The 24,106-nt window shown below is 38.5% G+C and overlaps 1 protein-coding gene across 3 annotated transcripts in view; it reads left to right on the forward strand.

Moving 5' to 3' along the window:
- prkcbb (protein kinase C, beta b) overlaps nucleotides 1–24,106 on the forward strand; it is a 127,724-nt gene that overhangs the window by 66,207 nt on the left and 37,411 nt on the right. For all 3 annotated transcript variants that reach the window (XR_016155133.1, XM_039685744.2, XM_039685743.2), the window contains exons 8-11: nucleotides 4,154–4,250; nucleotides 16,138–16,278; nucleotides 21,014–21,187; nucleotides 23,332–23,423. Coding sequence is in view for 2 of the 3 variants with exons in the window: in XM_039685744.2 (XP_039541678.2) it covers nucleotides 4,154–4,250; nucleotides 16,138–16,278; nucleotides 21,014–21,187; nucleotides 23,332–23,423 (504 nt within the window). In the remaining variant the exon portion in view is untranslated. The remainder of the gene's footprint in view (nucleotides 1–4,153; nucleotides 4,251–16,137; nucleotides 16,279–21,013; nucleotides 21,188–23,331; nucleotides 23,424–24,106) is intronic.

Here is a 24,106-nt window from a genome sequence, read left to right on the forward strand (position 1 = left end):
GCTCGAACACCTTTAAATGCCTGGCATGTCGGCTAGGATCTTTGTATTTTTGAATCTGCATGAGCCCTTCTGAACGCTTAAATGTGCAGGTAATGTGACAGAATTGAGTTAAATGACAAAGGTCAGATCCACATTAAATCTTTGCTCTCTCTCCGTCAGTCTTTTTTTCTTGTACTGTAGCCTATATTGTCTAGTCAGTACAAGTATATAGAGATTCAAGTATCTAGTAGTTCTTTCTCACCTAACAGATAATGTTCCACGATCATTGGAGAGCATTATGTAAAGGTTGTGTAAACATTAAGATTATGCTACAAACATATTAATGTCTGTGGTAGGGCTTTTTTAGACTCTTAAAAGCCAGGGACACATGATTATGAAAACCTTTTATTTGTCATTGTAGAATACTATATATATATATATATATATACATATATATATATATGAAGAGTTCAGATGCAAAAGCCTCTAAATGCCATTTGAAATTTTCTTCTTTAATGATGATTTTTATCAAACTTGTATATTTAAGTTCAGTAATTTCACTTAAATAACATGTTATTTAAGTGAAATTACTGAACTTAAATATACAAGTTTGATAAAAATCATCATTAAAGAAGAAAATTTCAAATGGCATTTAGAGGCTTTTGCATCTGAACTCTTCATATATATATATATATATATATATATATATATATATATATATATACGTGTTATTTACTGGCATATCAACATATCACTTGAGACTTACTGATATAAAAATTATAATTCAACTTTATTTGGAATACTTCTTTTTTGCACAATGCACATTTCTTAATTTTAAGCCTAAAATGTGTTTAATATCACTATTAGTAAGGATAGTATTATCTCTATATAATATCAGTCTTTAAATGCAAGATATTTCAAGTGTACCTAAAGTATGATTGCATTAGTTCCACTTTAGCACAATATTTTATCTTTATCTTTATTATCTTGAATAACTAAAGTACAGTAAAGCGATACTCCACTTTTTTGGGGAAATAGGCTCATTTTTCCACTCACCCAGAGTTATAAACAGTTTGGTTTTACCATTTTTGAATGTATTCAGATAGTAGGAAAAAAATATACTATGGAAGTCAATGAGACCAGAAACTGTCTGGTTACTGATATTCTTCTAAATATCAGAAAAATCGTCTGAATACATTAAAAAATTGTAAAACCCAACTGTTTAACTCTGGGTGAGTGGTAAAATGAGCCTATTTCCAAAAAAGTGGATCTCTTTAAGTACAAAAGTAGTTGTTCCAATTGAGTTAAGTTGAAACTCGCGGATATGGAGTGTGATATGTGCAAAACACGCTTAAAGCATTTGACCGATCACAACAAACTGATTTTCTTTTTCTTTTTTTGGAAGGAGTGGATTCATAGAGACAGGAATTAAACAGAGCATTACAGGTGTTGCAACAATGTAAAATATGTTTAAAAAAAAATAGAATGTCCACTTTAATAGAATGTTTGAAAGACAGTTTTAGAACATAAATTTATTGACCAGTAGGGTTTGGACCCAATGGCAAAAAAACGTAAGCAAGTGATTGATTAGTGAGGTTGACTAGCTTTATGTTTTTGTTTCCCCTTTTTTAGTGTCTCCTCTCTGTGGGTGTGTCTCAATCAGCTCTTTAGCTTTCTACTGTAGGTCATGAATCAGTATATCGTGTACATGAAATCAGACACTGGTAAGGACAGTAAGGACGCTGGCTCACTACACATTGGGACACTGATGACTATTTCTGGCGACATGGCAACATCCTCATTGTACAACATCACTACTGGTATTTACAGCAGAACGGATATCTTTCCAACATTTTGCACAAATACTTGCTTGATAAATGCTTGTTACATTTGCGTGCAACATTTCAGCCGTAAAACAATTGTAAATGTTTGCTAGATTATAGATTATCATTGTGCTAGATTATCATTTCCTGCTCAGCGATGTATGCTTATGCTTGAAAAATTGTTTGGATTTAAAAAAAAAAAACATCTGTTGGATGTCATTACGTGCAGTAGTTTGGCCCATGTCATGTGATTTATGTGTTGTGCTTCAGAACCTCCATTAAGGAAACAGTGTTAGGATGGTTTTCACAGTGCATTGTGGGACTTTTTAGGGAGCGAATGTTTTAAGGAAACGATTTTGCAATTGAGAAAGCCTTCAAAATGTCCGACTTCCCGACTACTGAACTAGGGAGCTGATTGAGATGCACCCTTTGTTTTACTTTCCAGATGTGACTGTTACTGGATGGTTTGATGAGATCCGTGTGTTTTGTAAGGCCGTTTCAGAGCAGTAATGAGCCTCTATGTGACTTCGATGGCTGCTTCGATGGCTACTTGCTGCCACCTGACAGAAAAGCACAGAGTGTCAGATTACAGGCGGCGTTTCTGCTCCCCAATTTACCTTCAGTCAGGACAGATCCACATGATCACAATCTCTTTGTCAGAGCTGTCACTGTCTCGATGCAATTCATATTTGCTAATGGATGGAGTATGAGAACAGGGATTTTTTTTTTCATTTATTTTTATTTATTTTTTTTTACACAGGATATTAAACAAATAAAGGGTTTTGATTGTCCCAATCACTTGCAGTTTCTGAGACAACAGTACTCGACGTATATTGTAAATTTAGCAAATGCACAATTTGTAAAGGTGCATTCAGTAATGTTTGTTTTTCTATATTATATTATATTATATTATATTATATTATATTATATTATATTATATTATATTATATTATATTATATTATATTTATTACATTATATTATATTCAAAGCTTTATGTAGATACATTGCTAATCAATGGGCTATTGATAATATTAATTGTTCAAAAAATATTAAATATTTGATACATTTTATTTCTAATTGCACCTTCATATATTAAATCATTGACATTTCAGCTGTATTCAAACCTGTTCTTATGAGTAATTAATATTAAAAGATAAAGTATGACTTAGAATCCATACAACTATAGTGTCTCAGTACCAAAGGTGCATCAAATCTTCAAAATAAAAATAAAAACTTCCCAGAATGCAATTTTTGTTTAAATTTGTATTTATATTCTTAAATTTATCAAAAGTCACAGAAAAGACATTTGTATCATAGTTTCTAAAAAAATAAAAAAAAAATAAAAAAAAAGCAACACAACTGTTTTCAACATTGATAATAATAACACATTTTTTCTTTAGCAGCAAATCATATTAGAATGATATCTGGAGGACCATGTGACACTGAAGACACAGTAATGATGCTGAAAATTCAGCAATGACATCATAAGAATAAATGACATTACAAGTGAATATAAAATAGTTATTTTAAGTTGTAATATTTCACAATATTACTTTGTTTTTATCAAAAAGAAATACAGCTTTTGATGAGCAGAAAAAAAATGTAGTGTAACATAACAAATAATATATATATAACATGATAATAATAAAGTAAATTCATATATTAATGTATATCACATATTACTTTACCTATAAGCAAAATGATCCACGTCATTTAATGCTAACTGCCGTTCTCATGCTTTTTCCTATGAAGACGCCGCTCACACACACTAAAGCCTCTGGAGGTCTAGATGTGGTAGGAAGAAGTGTAGTGGGAGAGCACTGCAGTCATGACTCATCTTCAGTCATAAACACAACACACACACATCCGCGCGCACCAGAGGCAAGACGAACACAGGGCCTCCTAACACATCAGTAGCAAAACCCAGCGACGGTCACCTCACACCGTTAAACAGGAAGCTGATTTTCTGCTATCTGGGAGCACAGATGTTAGGAGAGCTGAATATGAGACGGGGTATCACGCTGTCCCTCAGACGTTTGAAAGCTGTTTGGGGGCATCTCAAACCGGTTGGATTCCTCTCCACTCTTGATCATAGTCAAGGTCGTCCCCGCTGAGAGGGAAACTATAAGCGTATGAATGGTTTAAATGAGCTGAGGTAATTTCGCAAAACGTGCCGTTTCAGGAAGCGCGCGAGCAGTACCCAGTTCCTATAGCGGCCAGATGGAGCCATTATCAGAGGAGGATTTAATGTCTGTTACTGAACCATATGTGATACTGCAGAGATCCTGCACTCATCTAAATGTGCCTTATTTTCTGTCTTTCAAACTCATGCACACACACATACATCCAGGTTTAAGCTGCTCAGTCAGGAAGAGGGCGAGTACTTCAACGTACCTGTCCCAGCCGAGGGAGAAGAAGGCAATGAGGAATTCCGGCAGAAGTTTGAGGTTAGCATGTGTGTATGGGTGTGTTTGTGGATCAATATGGGAGGCATGGGGGTACTCCATTCTTCATTGGTTTAAAGTCACTGAAACTTCATAATTCATTTTCTATTCAGAATTCAATATAACATGAAAATACATAAATGTATGAGTGGGACTTGATTTTATTAATTGTGTGTATATTGAATTCTGAAAAGTAGGTGTTAACTGAATGGAGTCAGACTTGAAAAAGTAAGAGGGAAAAATTAGTTTAGATAAATAATTATGTTTTAGCTAAAGCATTTTTATTTGAATAACATATGCTGGAATCATGCCTATTAGACCAGGGATGAAAAAAAAAGTAAATAGGGCCAGTTTTGATTTTATGTTGATTTTGACACTCTGAAGAGAGAGGTCTTTGTGCATGAAGCATATATCACTCACTGACAAATCTGGCACAAATAACACATGGGCAGCACATCCCAGCTTCCTCCCAAAGTAATCACACTCATGTCAACCTGCATTCTGCTCCACACGTCCCAATTTGAATACAGAATGGACTCGGAGCTGACCGACTGTGGTACCTGCACGAAGCTCCTGATCCCTGGGCTTTTTTTCCTCCACAGACTGATTCGGGCACATTTTTAAAGTCCCCTTTCCTCTGGCTTCCTCCATTTTTTTGCTTAGTAGTACAGACATGTTCCCACAAAGTTGATGGGTGAAAATGGTTTGGACAGTTGGTTTGTGCCTGTTGGTGCGTGGATGTGATGCGCGTGGCGTGCATGTTGTATGTGTGTGATGTCTGTGATGTCTGTGTGTGTGTGTGCGTGTGTGCGAAGGGGCATAGGCTGTGCAGGTCTCTGCATAATTCAGACAGTCCCACGAGCTGACCCAGCTGTGGACGCAGTGCATGATGGTATTATTTATGAACAGCCAATGTGAATTTGAGAGTGTGTGTGTATGTGTGTGTGTGTTTGTTTGTCTTTGTGTGTCTGAGCTGGCAGTTTTCCTACAGTGGTGTGATGCATAATTCAAAATGTGAGAAATGGTCAATCTGTCGCTCACCTGATGGCTGGCATTTCACACATCATGGAGGAAAAAACACAACTGTTTAAGTTTTTTTTCCCTCGCTCTCTTTATCTTTTTCTGTCTCTCTCCTTTTGTGCTCTGAGATGGTGAGGTATGTTGATTCGTTTTAAAACCTATTGAGCAGCATCTTTTCATTTTATAAATTGGAATTTATATAGCTTAAGACTTACTCATTTCAAAACCTAGTAGCCTCACCTCCTACTGTCTATATGCTCCTAAATGGCAGCCTAAACACTCGTGGTCATCCTCTGAGTCCACTAGAAAAAGTCCGCTTGGTTTGCAAAAGTGCGCATCAAGGGCGCATATCTTGCGAGCACCCTTCATCGAACTGAAATGTCAAAAGGGGCATCCTATGGTCTTGTGGACTTCAAAATCACGTTAAAATGTACGCCCTAGCAACCGTTGTTGAGCACCTTAGCAACCAAAATGCAAAGAGGGATATCGTCCATTCTGAATGTCACAGAGGCATTGGGAGTTGGTTTATATCATTCATAGTGACAAGAATCCTTTGGAGTTTCATCATTGGCAGTTGCCAAACCACTCCCTAGCAACCAAACAGAGTACCCTAGGAACCATTTTGAAAGACCTACATCTCTACATCAGAACATTGTATAGAGATGGGGGTTGGTTTACATCATTCACATTAACAATCAGCCTTTGGAGTTTCATCGTTGGCAGTTGCCAAGCCACCCCCTAGCACCCAAACAGAGTATCTTAGCAACCCTTTTGCAAGACCTATATCTCTGCATCAGAACATCGTAGAGAGATGGGGGTTGGCTCTTTTGACTCGTGCTAACAAACAGTACATGTTACACATGCTAGCTGTTAATAGCTATATGCTAATAGGGATTAGGTAAGTGCTAAATCATGGCAAGAAATGCTAAGGACTCCAATAGTGACCATCTGTGACAACTACTAACCACCTAGTAACACCATAGCAACCACCCAGAATACCCTAGTAACACCTAGCAACACCATGGAAACCACCTAGAACACCCTAGAAACCTCTTAGCAACGCCCTAGAAACCACCCAGAACACATTAGCAACCGTCTAGCAACGCCCTAGAAACCACCAACAGTACCCTAGCAACCATCTAGCAACACCATAGCAACCACCCAGAACACCATAGGAACCGCCTAGCAACCACCCAGAAAACCATAGTAACTGTCTAGCAACACCATAGCAACTATCAGAAAACCCTAGCAACTGCCTGGCAATGACCTAGCAACCACCCAGAATACCCTAGCAACCGGATAGGAACCGCCTACCAACACCATAGCAACTGCCTAGAACACCCTAGCAACACCTAGCAACCACCTTGAACACATGAATAAGCCATATCTCAGCACCAAAACATCCTGCAGACATGTTTGTTTGTTCAAATACAGTCATGTACCACACTCTAGCAACCGAGTGGCGAGTTATTTCACTGCAAGCACCACTTCATATTTTCTTCTGGAAATGTACATTCTAGTTATTATTACTATTATTATTTTATAAACTATTTTAAATGATATGAACAGAATCTTTGTAGCATCATGTCCTACTGTCTATATAGACAAATGAACACTCTTATTTTTAGTAACTTGCTGGTATATTTCATAATAACAACAATAGTAATAATAATCATAATAGTAATAGTAATAACATTAATAATAATAATAACAATACATATTGCAAAAAAATTATATAAACTGGAACTTCTACTTAGAAGGCAGCATAATTATGTTGTTTTGGAGTTATGGAGCAGGGTTTGTGCTGTCTGTGATGGCACTGTAGGCTGCTCACTAGCTTTAGAGCAATTCTGTCATAGATTAGCATCACATCTGGTGTCTTGTTCAGATCTATGTTGTTCGACTGTTGCTGGCTGAGAATAAATGACCCTGCATTCCCAGCATGCTTCAAGACTTTGAATGGTTGTGACGGAAATACTTAGGCTCTATTTGATAGCATCGGGATGGGAGATGTTGGAACGCCTAGCGAGTCAGTACCTCTATAGGATTTTTGCGGTCAGGGCAGGTCTCTGCTGAAAGGTGGAGGGGGCAGATGAAGTATTGGCCTGTTGGTGCTCATATTGAGCTCATTAAGGCCCGGTCTGTATCAGGCTACCTGCCAGCAGCTCCGTCACACACACACACACAGACACACACACACACACACACACACACAGACTGACCGCCAGGCCTCCCTCAGGATCCGTGTCAGTAACAGAGAGACGGTCACTCCTGTTCCTGTGCTGTAGGACCAGAACACACACATCTCTCAACGCTCGGAGCTGTAGCCTCATGTCAACGTTTGTTCCTGTGTCGTGAGTTATAGCCAGATTTGGCTCAGCATGAAAACAGAGACAGGGAAATGACTCATTATCTCACACTCATTTTGGATCAACTCCTGTTTTATATGAATACGAATGTTCCTTTAGACTTAACTTGCCCAGGGATCAATAGTGTGACGTTCTTTTTTTTATCTGAATCCTCTACATCATTAAAAAATAAACAATTCTAGCACTAATTACTCACTTTGAAGCTGTGCTTTGCCAAGCTGCACCCTTCTTAATTTAAGTTTAAGCACTCTGTTCGTAAAGTTACTGCACAAAAAGGCACCAACTAAGCTGCTTTAGGGGCTATATATTAAATGTTGGATCATGTATTGTAATTAATTTATTAGGACAAACAGATCCAGGTTACCAGTATGTTAGATTTCGGATCAGCGTCAGCAAATTTTGGGATGATTTCACATTTTATTAAATAAACTTTAAAAACGCAGCGCTAGCGCTCGGGTGTTTAGAATAAAAAGACGGTCATTGGTGTGGACCCATATATAGTTATCTTTATTGTTATCGTGCTTGGTGTGAATGGGCCTTATCGGTCTGCAAATCCAGTCTTGTTTACAAAACAATCCTCAGTGAAATGAAGCGAACAGATGGACAATGTTTTACCCTCATCAGCTGGAACGTCATTAAAAATAAAGTTTATCCTTGCAGTCCTATTGGAATCCAGAGGAAGCTTATTCAGCGAAGGTCTTATTCCACAATATTTTGTATTGCTCGGTAGCTCGATCCGGTTTGTCATCACGAGGTAGGCCTATGTTATTTAGCTATGCGTGTAATGCACGAATCGGTGGACGGGGTATTACGTTTTCAGTTCTGAAACTTACAGGATATTCTTATAATATGATGACCTGTTAGATGTCATGATGGAAAATTTGATTTCTCAGTTCATCACCCCTTTAATTAATTGAAAACAAGAGTATGATAAATTATGTTGATATTATCCAAAACCCCACTTTTAATCTTATAGGGGCTGTCCAAACTTTAGGAACGTACTGTTCCATTGAGTAGTATGCGAGTCTGCAGCTTCATAATATCGGTTCCATTAGCAGAATTACTGGACTCGCGTACTCGTGAGCAGTGTTGTGCAAGTTACTTCCAAACTGTAATACATTAGGTATTACTTGTTACTGTTATTTAAAAGTAATTCATTACCTTACAATATTACTGTCCCAGAATTGTAATGCGTTACATTACTCATATATTACTTTTGAGTTACTTTCACCAAAATAACTAAGTAGAACTTAACTTTTGGGCTGTAACGAAATGCAATATGAAACCGAAATCGCGATTCGCCACACGACTCAGATCAACGAACCTACAGAATCGCGACACACCTCTTCCAACTCCAGCGTTATTCTCCTTACCGTCCAGATCCAATGCTGCCTTATCTTTAAATTAGGCTATTAGTATTATTTGAAGTTAACATTATAAAATACGTAGACCTACACCACAAAACTAGTTGAGGATAAATTATTTAAAATTGGGGAAGTCCAGCATTATGGACATGATGACATTTGCAGTCAAAACTTGTAAATACATTGTAAAACTTGTAAATACACTCGAAAATACATGTATTGAAACGTATATAGGCTACTTCCTTAAAGGACTCCAGACATTAGACAAATATCAGTCTATGTTTTATTTTTAATATTAGGGAAAAGACAAACATTCATGCGTGACAAAAAAATAGGAGGCAAAATCGATTTTTTGTAATTCCGTTAATTACACTGCGCAAATCGGATGAGGAAGGGTTGGCTCTCCAGTCTCCATAGAACTTAAAATATTCATTTTATTTTAGTTTTCGTGTTCGCATTTATGAGGGAAAAACAATGTTACAGACGCGACCGCTCTGAACTGGCACTAAAAGACTGCTTTAAAACTTTCACATAGTCTGTTGCCTTTAAGAAGTAAAAGCAGACAATACACTGTAATACAACTGTAATACAAGCCTCACTAAACATGTAACGAGTAAAATATTACTGAAAATTGATTAGTAATGCCTTACACTACTGCGTTACAGCAAAAAGTAATATGTTACTGTAATGTATTACTTTTGTAATGTGTTACTCCCAACACTGCTCGTGAGTCATTCTCCTGAGTCGAACTTTGCGTAGACTACTTGGCATTGAGAAACACCTTGTTTCTTGTGACAAACAGGCCAAGAACCAAGAACAAGATCTGCTGTATGTCATCCATTGTTGTTTACTATATCACTTTCTTCGCGCGAAAATTACGTCAATCGCTTCTTTCCGGCAAACGCCACGCCTATCAAGTAAGGGTCCTGTTGGCAGTGGAAACGCAAGCCCGATCATGGTTTTCTGACCTGAACCGTTCTGTACTGTCCCGTACCATACCGTAGCGGTTATAAATGTACACTACATGCTAGAACACTAGGAACTAAACATTTTTTTTTTTATTACTATGTTTAATTATTTGCACTTAATATAAGGTTTTTCAGCCCGTATTTTTTATGGCTTTGTGAAAAAAGTGTGGTATATTTATAGATATAGTAAATATACTTAGTAGATATAATTAATTTTCCGTTCACCAATATCACCAATAAATAAATTTGGAAAGCAAATCACTTTCATTTTCATTTGATTCATTTTCTGCTCAATGAAAAAGAAATGTAACCATACATTGAATTAAAAAATAAATAGCAGGAATAATTAACTAAACTTTTTTTTTCACTATTTAAAAAAAATGTTGAATGTGAAGGGTCTTCTGGGAATATTGCTGAGTTGAAAACAGCTGAGCTGGCACGTTAGCATTGCTAATTTTGGTGAACTCTTCCACAAGCCTTTCATCCCTGTATGGAAACGCTAGTACTTCTGTACGATGCTATCTTTGGGGATGCATTTCTGTTTATGTGTGTGTGTGTGTGTGTGTGTGTCAGAGGTGTAATCAGAACTGTTAAGTCGTCTCACCTAATAGCCGCTATCCTGTTGATAGCATCTCCTCAACTTTTATTCACCTGTAATTTGACCTGTCAGGATGTGGCCACCTCCACCACTATGAACAAATGACTTTCTTTCTTTTTTTCTTTCTTTCTCACTCACTCTACCCTCCACACTGCTCCACACAGAAATGACTGTATTTGTGTGCAGTGAAGCACGGTGAAAGCGACACATTCAGCACAGTGGAAATCTACCCACATAAGCATTTGTCTCCTTTTCGTTTTTATCCCTCCCTTCCCATTCTCTCTTTCCTCCTTTCTTGCATCAATCCTGTCCATTCTGGATCAGACAAATGAAAGTTGTCGTCACAGGGTCATCGGGCAGAGCGTTTGTCGCTGCATGTCTGTGTGAGGGCGTGTGGATGGGCTTTTACTGCTGCTCAGAATATAGCTGAAATGTTTGCTTTTACAAAAGAAAGAAACACTGCCTTAGTCCAGTGATGAGGCTCTTAGCTGGCTACAGAGCTAATCGCTCGTTCACGCCCAGCAATCGATGGAGGAGGAGGTGGAGAGCGTTTTCTCTGTGTGCATGTATGGTGTGTGTGTGTGTGTGTTAGCAGAGATCAATGGCGCCACTCAACTCGTGGTTTTGGCTGAGAGATAAAGCTTCTCAAATGGCTTTTCCCCAGAGGTCACATGTCCCTACCCACAGATCTACAGATCAGACCTACCGAGAGATAGGGGGGAACTCTATGAGTTATGGAGGTTAGAGGGATTGTTCAGCCACAAAATAAGATTTCGTCATCATTTACACTCCCTCATATTAACACGAACATGTATTCTTTTTCCCCTTATGGAATGAAAGAATGCGCTGCATGGTCTTTCCCAGGCAATTACAACGAATGACAACATTTAAGCTTTAAAAAGGATGCAAAACGCAGTGTAAACGGATCATAAAAGTGGTATGACATGTCATTCACTGACGGCACTCTCCTCCAATGACCTTCCAGATGTACCCAAAAAGCAGAGCAATAGAGTGCCGAAGTGATGACGTCACTTTGTAGGACAACTCGGAAGCTAGCGGCGCATGGGTTCCCTCGATCGAAAAGCAATGCATTTACCCCATAGACTGTGTTTATTCTGTGTTTAACAAAGAGTTGTGACCCTTGCACGTTTTGTTTATCAAGATAATCTTTACAAGTTAATCCAAAATGTATACTGTACATTTTATTGAAAATGAAAACATTTTTATTAGCAAAAACCCATTCAAAAATCCCATAGGCTTTAGAGCGAGGGAACCGGTAGTGCTAAAATGCTAACTCACTTCCACGTTTTGGCCTACAGAGGGACGTTGTGACTTCGGCACTCTATAATTTGCAGATAACATCCCCTCTAACGTTTTCTGTCAGTTCTGGCCCATAAATTAAATGTAAAAAAAAAAAAAAAGAATTGTCTGACAATCCTGCTCTCCAATGAGCGGTTAACTGGAATGTTAAAGCAGCGAGTTGAACTCACAAAACAAATCAGTTCAATTTGTGAACAAATCAGTCAAATTAACTCAATGAATAGAGTCATTGCAAAGATCTGACACTAAAGCACAATTTCTATATTAATTAGCAAGAGCCCAGGGCAGTTTTGGCCAAGGTTTTCAACTACTTTAATTTAGCTGTTCAGAATATATCGCATGAGTCCACTTTTATTATGTTTCTGAGGGTTCCAGTCCCCATTCATTTGTAATTATTTTAAACAAAGCAACCACTTTATGTTTTACAGAAGAAAGTCAGTCATACAGGTTTTTGCGAGTAAATAATGAAAGATTTTTTGGTTTTATTTGGTAGAAAACGAGGCCGGGATGTGTGAGTGAGGCTGAGTGCCGGGCAGCCGGTCCGTGTTTGTCTGCAGGGACAGTGTGAAGTGTGGTGTCTGAACAGTAGGGACTGGGTTAATGGAATTCTATGCTAGACTGAGCTGCATGCCAGCCTCACAATATGGCAGCAGTTTGGAAATTAAAATTGAATGTACTCCAAGAGGCTGCGAGAGAGAGGGCAGGAGAGACAGGAGCGTGTGGGATGATCCGAGGGGACCCAGGCAATCCCACACATTCATTCTGCTGGTAAATAACTGTGGAAACGTGGGGAAAGCGAGGGGCATGCAGAAATTCATTTGGAATGATTGAAAAGATGTCTGGGTTGAAATAAGCTCAGCATGGTTTTAATTACAGTCACCTCTTGTTCATCACATCATGTTAGTGGCATGTGGAATTTAAGAGATGCGTGTGCACTGCATAAATTAGCACAAAAAAAGACAAAAAATTGTGTGTATTTTAGTGCGTGAGTTTTTCTGAAATGTGGCCTAGCGGACAGAGGACACGCTCTAGGGAGACACTTGCATTTGAATAATTGAATACGTCTTAGATATACGTTCCCTCCTATAGTTTCCTGTTAGTTCTGTCACATCGATTATTAATAAATAAATGTAAAAAAATAATAATAAATAAATTTAAAAAAATTAAACATTTAAATAAACATTTGGTTACACTTAACAATGTTTCATTAGTTAGTTAATGTATGTAACTAACATGAACGAACAATGAACAAAAAATGTGTTGCATGTTTATTAATCTTTGTTAATAATAAAAATACAGCCTTTCATTGTATGTTCATGTTAGTTCACAGTGCATTAACTGATGGTAACAAACACAACTTTTGATTTCAGTAATGTATTAGTAAATGTTGAAATTAACATTATTTTGATTTAAGGTCCCCTGACATGGGGTTATTTTATTATTTTATAATGTTTCCTTGGTTGCCCTTATAATGTTAGTATGTTTTTTCAAAAATAGTCATGATTTAGTTATAAAAAGCAATTTTCTTAGCCTGATTTTAGCCTCTGATTTGAACGCTCTGTTTGAAGGGGCGTGTCTGCTGTGGGATTCAGTGTAACCGCCCACTGCTGTGATTGGCTGACATGCTTGCATATCAAATAGCTACGGTATGTATTACATGTGAAACTTTCTCGAATACTTTTACTACAGCTATAATAGTTTTTTACTATTACATCTATTGAGATTACCGAATCGTGAGAAGTTTTTGAAGTATTTAGATCTATTCCCATCACATAAAATGTTGCCGTGATGAGCATTGAGCAAGCAGAGGACAGTCTGTTGATCGCGAGAATGAAGATCTTATCATTGTAACGCAGTTTCTGCACTCTCTCTAATGCTTTCACCAATGCAAACACGATGATGTACATACAGTAAGAGCTTCGCCGTGCAGTGTAACGTGCTTCATTGATGTCATAACGAGTTGTCAAGATAAACTCGCTCTGTGTGGAAAGATTGTTCTTTGGTCGCTTTCTGTATAATTTGATCACAATTTAAATACGATTATTTTCATCCTACTAAAAGAAACAATGTGAAGTTGATATTTTAGTCACTGGCTTGAGTTACTAATGCATAAACAGTATTGAACGATTTTGAGAGAAAGATTAACTTACCTGTCTGAACTTGAACAATTAGGCTACACATCAGAAATTGTTGCTTGGTGACTCGATCGATTTATTTTCAGACGTTCATAGAGTTGAGGAAACAGTCATCTGTGAAATGTTTGGACCATACAGTCTTAATATATAATGTATTTTGCTCCCCAAGTAAATTGATCTTATTTCATGTATGTTTAAATATTTTTTTTCTGAATTGGAAAATGAGAAATAAAGTTAAAGTCCAGTTAAAATAGTGAATAAAAAGGAAAGTAAGTGAGGAATTTTGACACACTGTTGTGTTTTGTCTGACCCCAAGTGCTATGCGTAACGTGTTGTGAATGAAAAAAAGCTTTTAGAGCATTTAAGATGGTATTAGTGTGTGTGTGTGTGTGTGTGTGCGCGCGACCTGTTGCTAGGCTGCTGTAGGTGTGATGGACTCTACAGCTGTAGATAATGGATCAGTTCTCAGTGGACTGTGAAGGAGAAAGTTGGTGAACAAGGATATCGGCAGTACATTTCCCCTCAGCCTGCAGCCGACCGGGCCTAATGACTATGGCCTGTGACCGCACACACACTTAATACAGAAGGAACCACAGACATTTACACTGGCCGTCTGTCATTCCCTAGCATGCCAGCTTGGGCAGCGAGATCACTGCCAGAAACTAAACGTTCACCCAGGGAGAGCGAGACACACACACACACACACACATGCACAAGCCACAGTTTAATAGACACACACCCACTTCCTCTGTGTCTAACAAACACTTTAGAGCTGTTTTACAAATGCTGCCAAAGACATATTTAATATCTCTCTTTGTATTACAGATACATGCTGTCTCTTTCACACATGCACACAATAGCCAAAATTTGCTTCATCCGCAGTCTGGGTGACAGGTTTACCCAGCGTTTGCTGAATCATGTATTTGACAGATTTAGCAAGGATGTGATGAATAGACCTGCTTAAGAAATTCAGTAACATCAACAGATAAAAACAAACAAGGGATGTCAGGCTGTGGCTCGTTTTTATGTTTTATGTTATGTGTGTGTGTGTGTGTGTGTGTGTGTGTGTGTGTCTACGTCAGGTTTTGCCCACAAGGGTAGAACCTGAAATCATTGTGGAGACCAGCAAAGGATCACAGAATAATTAGAAAAAGACAAGAAATATAGATGACACAGTGCTTGAGGAGACATATTTGCTCACTCTTCACAGTGCCTCGCTGCCTTCTTGCACTCTTTCGCTCTTTCACGATTTCATTAGCCTAGTCATTGCTGCGCTCTCGTTGCACATTCATGAAGACAAGACGGCTAGATTTCAAACAGGTTCAGACAAAATTACATTTTAAGGTAATGATGTGACTTTCTAGTCACAGACTAGCTGTCAACTTGTCACAGACTTAATGTCTTGTATATATGTTTAGCTTTGAATAAACAGTAAATGTCCTAATGATAATGTAAAAATGCTAACAGTTTTCTGTAGGGATGCACAATATGTGGGTGCCATATTTGTTTTACAGCAAGGTGATATTTTTCATTAATTAGATTCACTATCATCAATACTGTATATATATATATATGGCCAAATTTATAATCGGCTAGTTTTAGACTTGTTTTTAATTAAACTCTATATACTGATTCATATAAGTTTAGGTTATATTTTCCTTCATCTAACACTCACTGAACGTTAAAAACACTAATAATTGAGGGGAAACAATCTTTAACAAATCTTAAAATTAATATACATTTTATCATACTGAATTTGTTGCCCAGATTCACTTGTAGCATTTAAAATGGTTGGTTTTAGTTGTTATTTGTACGTTTATTTATTTAGAAAATATAGTGCAATATTTAATTGACCATTTGCTGCCATAACATGGAAATAATTATCAGCTTATTGTTTCCAGCAAGAATTTTAATATTGGTGCGTCGTCCCTAAGTTACTGTGACGGTTGCTTTTAGGATTAGGGGAAAGAATATATTGTTGGCTCAGACTCAGTATAAAAAACAATAGAAGTCAAATGAAAGTCGCCAGCGTGCTAGACAAATAAACGTGTGTGTGTGTGTCTGACCCCAAACTAATAACACAAGCTTATTGTTTCTTTTTGCTCTTTCCCAACAGAGAGCTAAAATTGGTCCCAGCAAAACAGACGGCTCTTCCTCCAATGCCATCTCCAAATTCGACAGCAATGGCAACCGGGACCGCATGAAACTGTCTGACTTCAACTTTCTCATGGTGCTGGGCAAGGGTAGCTTTGGAAAGGTAACTCTCGCCCTCGTCTTTCGCTCTGTTTCTCTCTGTGTGTATCAGGTAGGCTCGCTGGTGCTTTGAGCAGCATGTAATCTTGAGCTGTGAGGTCACTCTAAACAACTAAGATGACTAGAAAGCAGGACTAAAAAACAGCAAGAGGATAGATAGGAGGGTGAGTGGGCATTCTCATGTACGCTCATGTTCCATCTGCTGCCAGTTGCCATGGCAACAGGATTTTTAAAATGATATTGATATGTCGAGGTGTAGTGCTAGACCTCTGTCATCATCATTAGCCGAGACTGTTTGATGTCATCCACATCACGACAGACGTGGTCTGACCTGTCCAGTGCTGTGCTGCGACCAAACATCAGGCACAAATGTCTGTACATGTATCTGAGGTTCTATGCAATCTCATAGGCTCGTGTTCAGATGGGAAAGTCAGTGCTGACGTCAGCCACAACTTGCAATTTTAAAAAATCACTATTTGTTTTCCAGAACTTAACAGCTTTAATGAGGGAAAAGTCAACAGTACAGTGAAGCATTGCAAATGACAATCTAATTAAAAGCAATGGAGAAAAATAAAACTGTTAATTTGAAGATGTTGATGTTTAATATGGAATATAGGGTTACTGACTCTACGTTATTCTCAGTGTTCCGATTCTCTGATTGGTGTAGATTATTTTTGCAGAATTTGGGTAATGTCGTTCTTCGCAGTGTTGTAGTCGAGACCACCTCACTCGAGTCCGAGTCGAGACCGAGACCAGAGAGAGTCGAGTCCGAGTCAAGACCGAGTCCATAGAGAGTCGAGTCCAAGTCGAGTCCAAGACCAGAGATGGTTGAGTGCGAGTCGAGACCGAGACCAGTGAGGGTTGATTACCTAATTTACTTTTATTTACTTAGAGAAATCCTTTTTTTTTTTTTCTGAATTTACTTAGAGTTTAAAAAATATGATCAGTTTAGGGTACAAAGGCCACATAGTAGGTGGTGTTAAAAGTAATTTTATTACAATTTGTCATGTGCAGTTGTGCACTAGAAAATAACTAATCACTGGGCGTGTCAATCAATTTAAAGAAATATTTTATTAACATACATTAATAATCATGAAAAATATTTTGAATTGAACTCGAGTGGACTCGGGAATAAGTCCGAGTCCTAAAAAAATTTTTTTTCGAGTACGAGTCAATTCCGAGTCCAAATGCACACGAGTCCATGACAAGACCAAGACCATTAAAATATGGTCTCGAGACCCAGTCCGAGACGAGTCCGAGTCTCGAGTACTACAACACTGGTTGTTCGCCAGGAATTCCACAGTTAAACCCAAATAAAAAAAGTAGAAATAATTCTGGATATTCGCTTCAACAAAAGCTTATACCATCGATTTACAACCTTGTTGCTCATTGTATGTCTGTCTTTAATGGTTGAAGGTTAAGTTATTGTTAAATCAATTCCCGTATGGAAAAAAATTAATGGGGTTTTTACTTACAAATTCTTGTTGCACTAAAGGTTGAATCGACTGTATTGTAAATTTTGTTAGGGTGACAAATTGGAACCATAATTAACACAACAATGCATTTTTTTACTTTTTATTTCTAAATATTGTTGCATACAATCAGGATAACTACAGTGACAACATCAAATTGGAACTGATTTGTTGTAAATATAAGTATTAAAACAAGTTTTTTGAAACATAGTTTGTCAGTCTTAGTCAGTAGTTTTTCAGTATACTAAAATATTCCTTTATCACAACACACAGCAGTGGCGGCTGCTTAAAGCTAAAGAAGCAGAAGGAAGTTTTTTTTGTTTTTTTTGTCTGAAGCCTTTTTATTGGCAGATGCTTTTTAAAGATACAATATGTGAGATTTTTGTAATCAAATATCCAAAAATGACTTGCCAAAAGTTTCCAAAGATTTTTAATTTCAGAGAAATTGCAATTTTAAAAAATGGCTCATCCTTGGTCATTGTCAGTCTGGTGAGAAAAGATTTGCGAATCGCGAATCGTTGATCGTGAGGAATATTCCCTTCGAAAACAAAACTCAGCTACTACGTCTTCAGCGGTTCGGATTTAGGAACATCAAAATGATGGCTGTGTTCATTAATGCACCGGAGAACAGAACACCACAATCATTTAGACGCCATTCTGCTCCAGCGTATCAACAATGACGGACTATGATGACAGCTTGCTCAGTGCGGGTTAGAAACGCTGAAATGCTGCTGTCAATCAACAATCGTGGGAGGGGTGTCCGTTTTATTGACGTCACAAAAACGAACGGCTCAATTTGAGGCAGGGGAAAACATACAAGGAGATTAAAACAAAAACACTGGATACATTTTCATCATTATCTGATGGTTGAGTACAGGCACTGCCAACATACATTTCAGTACAATCAACTTGAAAAAGTGCATGTACCATTATATGGTACATTATAACCATTATAACTCTTTAAGGATATTTTACTTGAAAATTAAGTGTGAATGGGAGAGGGAACTTGAAAGGATGACAAATGTGCACTTTCATGAGTCCGGTTGTGTGATTATGGGTTTGATGCAGATCTCACAGTTGGAGTCATGGTCATTGATCAGATTCTGTCCTTGAATATGCTGATCCCGGAGCAGTTCTCATCCAACGAGACTGCTGTGTGGCTGCACTAGCTGACAATGTCCTTGAGACTTTGAAGCACCCTATGCAGTCGCGCACCTTTTGTTTGATATGCGTTTTTCTAAACAGGTATGCAGCGGTAATGAATGCGTTGGAATGGACATAACCTGCTTGCTATGCTGCCAGAGTAGAGTGAGTGTGCGTGTGTGTGTGTGTGTTAGGATGTAGAGCCTGTGAGGAGCAGATGGTGTCCTCTGTAATGTTGAAGTGTATCGTTTCTCTTTTCCCATCGCCAGTCACAAGGTGTCCATCTGGGGCTGCCTTTACACTGAAATAACTAATTTCAATATGTGCATTTATTTTCGACAGAGCTAAAAGGCAGAGTCAGACTGTCCGTAAAGTTTCTTTAAGCATTACTTTTCCTCTGTCAGGATTTTCTCTGTCACCTTGACGCAGAATGAGGAGAGTTATTTGAGAGATGCTTTCACACACACATGAAAATCTATTGGTTTGGTGACAAGAAGTGCTGCGGCTGTGTCAGGCATATTGAATTGGGTTTAAATGGATCACGTGCGCACACACTCACGCACACGCACATGCACACCAACTGTGTTGGAGAAGCTAATTTGAATCTGTAGCTTTCCAAGCTATAAGATACTCTTAAAAAGTAAAATCCCACCCAGGAACTCAAGTCTGTAAATATTTTTTTGAATTGGTTTTATTTACATGAACAGATTTACTGCAAAGAATCAGATGTTCTAGCTCTACATATTTGGGGAAGAGAGTACTGCCGTAGTCTACTGCCTTGGTGTGCTTTTTGTTTGAAAAAAGTCGCTGGAAAAGCTACAGTTTTGAAAACTTTTCAACTAACTGACTGTCACTCTTTACTGAAAAATATACTTAATTTGCATATGGATGCAATGTACTGTAGAAAGTGAAACTTGAAGCCTGAAATGTCAGTGCTTTTGTTTGTTTACAATTTATTGGTAGTTATTGAGATCTTTGTTTGATTTCATTTGTCAAGGTCATCTATGTTTTATCTATATTTGTGAGGTAACGGATGTTTTAAAGGGATAATCCACTTTTTTTGGAAATAGGCTCATTTACAACTCCCCCAGAGTTAAACAGTCGGGTTTTACCGTTTTCGAATCCATTCAGCCGATGTTCTGATATTTCTGATATTTCTGATATAGAAGAATACTGTATCTGTAACCAGAGAGTTTCTGGTCTCATTGACTTCCATAGTAGGCAAAAAATATATACTATGGAAGTCAATGAGACCAGAAACGGTCTGGTTACTGATATTCTTCTAAATATCAGAAAATCGGCTGAATTGATTCGAAAATGGTAAAACTCGACTGTTTAACTCTGAGGGAGTTGTAAAATGAGCCTATTTTCAAAAAAGGTGGAGTATCCCTTTGACAGACGTCTCGCTGCTTAGTGGTATAGTAGTTGAGAATGTTTGTTGAATTATTATTTTTTTATTTCTTTTTTTTATTTTCTCCCTATAATTTATTTTAATAAATGTGTTTAGCACTGTTAAAAAAGTGTTTAGCACTGTTAAAGTTAATGAATTTAATTAGACTTTTTCATTGTGTTTAGATTGTTTCAGTGTTATGTTTGAAAGATGTATTTAGGTTAGGTTTGTTTGTAATTCAAAAGTGGTATTTCAGTTAAAATGTTTGTTCTATTTACAATATTAACTTTATTAACCTTATATTAAATTATCCTTGTCTCTCCCTCCCTTCATCTTCCCTAATTTATATTCCTCCTTCACTCACTGCAGTCTTTCTCTCTTTCACCTCTCCCTCTTTTTCATCCCTCATTTTTTGTCTCTCTCTTTCTCTAGTCGTCTCTTTTATTCTCTTTAGCGCGTGTGTTTTTAGGCTCAATCCATCACTCATGATTTCACACTCAAATCTGCTCCTTATTGTCCTCACACTGGCTCGAGAGCGTTGTCTCTTGTGTCCGTCATTTCTCCTCGTCTTTGTATATCATCTCTGTCCCAGCTGCAGCTGTTCTCTGCTCTAAACGTGCTGAGAATGAGTGCTGTATTGATCTGCAGGCAAATGCCAGTGTATCTACTGCTAAAAAAATGAAGCGTGTGTGTTTACATAACTCTACCTTCACTCTCTGTTTGTCTTTTTATAGGTGATGTTGGCCGAGAAGAAGGGTGGAGATGAGCTGTATGCCATAAAGATCCTGAAGAAGGATGTGGTAATCCAGGATGATGATGTTGAATGCACTATGGTGGAGAAGAGAGTGTTGGCCTTGTCAGGAAAACCACCCTTCCTCACTTATCTGCACTCCTGCTTTCAGACCATGGTACTACAGCTTCTCTTCTCGTCTGGTCTCATTCATCTCACCTCTGCTATTCTCTTTGCATCTTCATCTTCTATTCTCTTCTTGTCTCTTCTCACCTTGTTTCGTCTCGTCTCATCTCTTCTCTTATCACCTCTTGTCTCGTCACTTCTCATCTTGTTCTGTCTGGTCGCTGGTTCTTTCCTCTTCTCATCTGGTCTCTACTCTTTTTTTTTCTCACCTCCCTCTTCTCGCCTCTTTCCTTCTTCGGTTGTAGTCTTGTCTCTTTTGTTCTTGTCTCTTTTATTGCAGTCTCATCTCACATATTCTCTTTTCGTCTTTTCTCTTCTTTGACATAAGCATAAACGTGGGCACGTCACTTTGTATTCTTTCCCTTTGCGGCATGTGACCAAACATACACATGCGTGTGCACACACACTTGAATTCATCCCTCCCATCCCGTGCTTAGAGACTGCAGTCATTTGTACATAGACAAGAATGGTGTGTGTGTGTGGTCATGTGAATGTGACATGCTCACAGTGGGGCAGCTCGCCACACACTCATCTGTGTCCGCAGCAGAGCTGTGACGGGCAGCATCGCCGTCTCTCGACATCCTACTGAGCGCCGCATGAGCCCCTGTCACCAACAGCAAGATAGCAAGAGACTGAGAAATCGAGACAGGAAATGAGAGTCAAAGGATAGAGAATACTGAGTCAGAAACCAATGAGACTCTGGGGGAGGAAAAGATTGTCACGTCATGCGGCTAAAGCGCTTTTTTGCCGGATTTTTCTGGAAACGCATTGGATCTCAAACGAAGCTACGTCTCTAAATCATCTCCTCCTTCGCACGCACATTCGTTAAGAGCAAATAAAGCCTGGTTAGTGGCAAGATACCCAAGCGGGGTGATGGGAGGGGATTTCTTTATGGAGGGGGATCAGTCACAGGAGGTATTTGACAGCCAAACAGCTGCAGTCATGTAGATTATCCTCAAGCCTATAATGGGGAGTTAGTCAGGTGTGTGTTTGTGTGTGTGCACACGTACACGTGTGTGTGTGTGTGTGGGCCTGTGCAGTTTTGTATAGTGTTGTGTTGTAGTTGTGGGGGTTTAGGTAGTTGGTGTGTAGTGGAGTGACGTAAAGACTCTTTCCCGCCCTCCCTCGCTCCTTCCTGACAGTGATGGGACCTCCTTTAAGCACTGCTGCCTAGCAGTCCCTGTCCCTCTCGCACTCTTCATCACTTTCAGTCTCTTAATCCTCCCTGACTCTAATTTCCCTGACCATCACACACATACACACTAGCAAACACACAAACACACACCACCACCACTGCAGGAAATTACACCACCCGCAACTGATGCAAAATAAGCCTCATCATTACAGGAAGAAAGCCAATAAACTGGAGCCCAGGGAAAATGTGGCTGAAACTTCCAGATATGAAGATGTCCAGTGTGTTTTGATCTCTGGATTTTGGCCCTTGGTTTTGGCTCGTGTTTGTGAATGTGCAGTTGTGTATGGATGCGTTAAAATGTCTTAATGGTCACTAATAGTAAATGTTTTTGAAGGGGGTTGAGTGACAGGAAAGATATATATATAGCATGACTAATTCCATCCAATTCCCAAATTAATGACTATATTTTTGATTAATTAAATAAAAAAATATACAGTGTGACCAGTGTAATCCAATTCCTGAGTGGTTGACTTGATTTTTTTTTTGTGTGTGTGAGTCAAACAGTTATAAACAGAACTGTTCTGTTTCTTTATTTTTGTCAGTAACCTCAATATTTTTATGTCAATGAATCGAAAACATGCAGCATAACTAAAACCACACAAACATAAATGGCACACGAACAATGAGCAGAGGAAACAAAGGACTTACCAACATAACATGGGACAGGTCAGGTGTGTCACTCGATTTAGAAACCGTGGCGACTAACAAGGAATGAGAACTCGGGCAAACAGGAACAAGGAAAACAACCAAAACACAATTACTAACTTACTGATTACTAACGGAATCGTCAAGGATTCATTGGTACCAGAATTGTTACATTTTCATACTTTTCTGTAACTTTTCTATATTCAGCTGGATGTTACTGTAGCTGTCTTACCTTCTGTCATCTTTTCTCAGCTGTCCTGTGTTTGTCTCCTAACCTACTGTCTTTGTGTCTTCAGGACCGCCTGTACTTTGTCATGGAATACATCAATGGTGGGGATCTCATGTACCATATCCAGCAGGTCGGGAAGTTTAAGGAGCCCCATGCTGTGTGAGTACAGCTCTCATCTCTGTCGCCGCATAGCGTCATGAAGTGGCTACACTGCAAAATGTGGCATTTTCAGAGTCAAATCGGAAGCAAAACGTTACTGACCAATGATCCTTTTGAGGGAAAAGCGCCGTCTCACCAACGGTAAATGTTGACACAAAACTTGTTCACAAGCTGTTCAATCAGCTAACTGGTTATTTCACCATGAGCTCACAGATTAGTTAATCAAAGAGCACATTGATTAGGTCATTGATGAGCTCACCAATGTGTGTCTGTTGGTTAAATGTGGTAATTTAGCTAGCACACCACACACTGTAGAATGAACAGGAGCTCTCCTTGTTATTGTTGGATGATGGGGGGAAGGGAGGGACATTCAAAGGGCAGAAAAAAATTTCCCACTGTGCAGTGTTGTCACTTAAGTGACCTTAAACTAGTTTGGGCCACTCTTTCTGCTGTCGCTCCTCCTCCTCTTCCTCAGTCCCCTCCTGTTGGAGAAATGAAGCGTCTACTCAGCATAATTTGTAATTAGGTGTTCGAAAGCCAGGTCAACTTGCTCTCCCCATCTTTGACTTTCTCTTTCACTCTTCTTTTTTTTCTTTTTATCTCTATTTCTGCAGATCTATTTATCTATGCATCTCTCCCCCTGTGGTTTGTTGAGGTGTTGAGGCAGATGAGATGAAAAATAT

Source organism: Pimephales promelas, chromosome 3, assembly GCF_988280905.1.
Source record: "Pimephales promelas chromosome 3, fPimPro1.hap1.1, whole genome shotgun sequence".
NCBI lineage: Eukaryota > Metazoa > Chordata > Actinopteri > Cypriniformes > Leuciscidae > Pimephales > Pimephales promelas.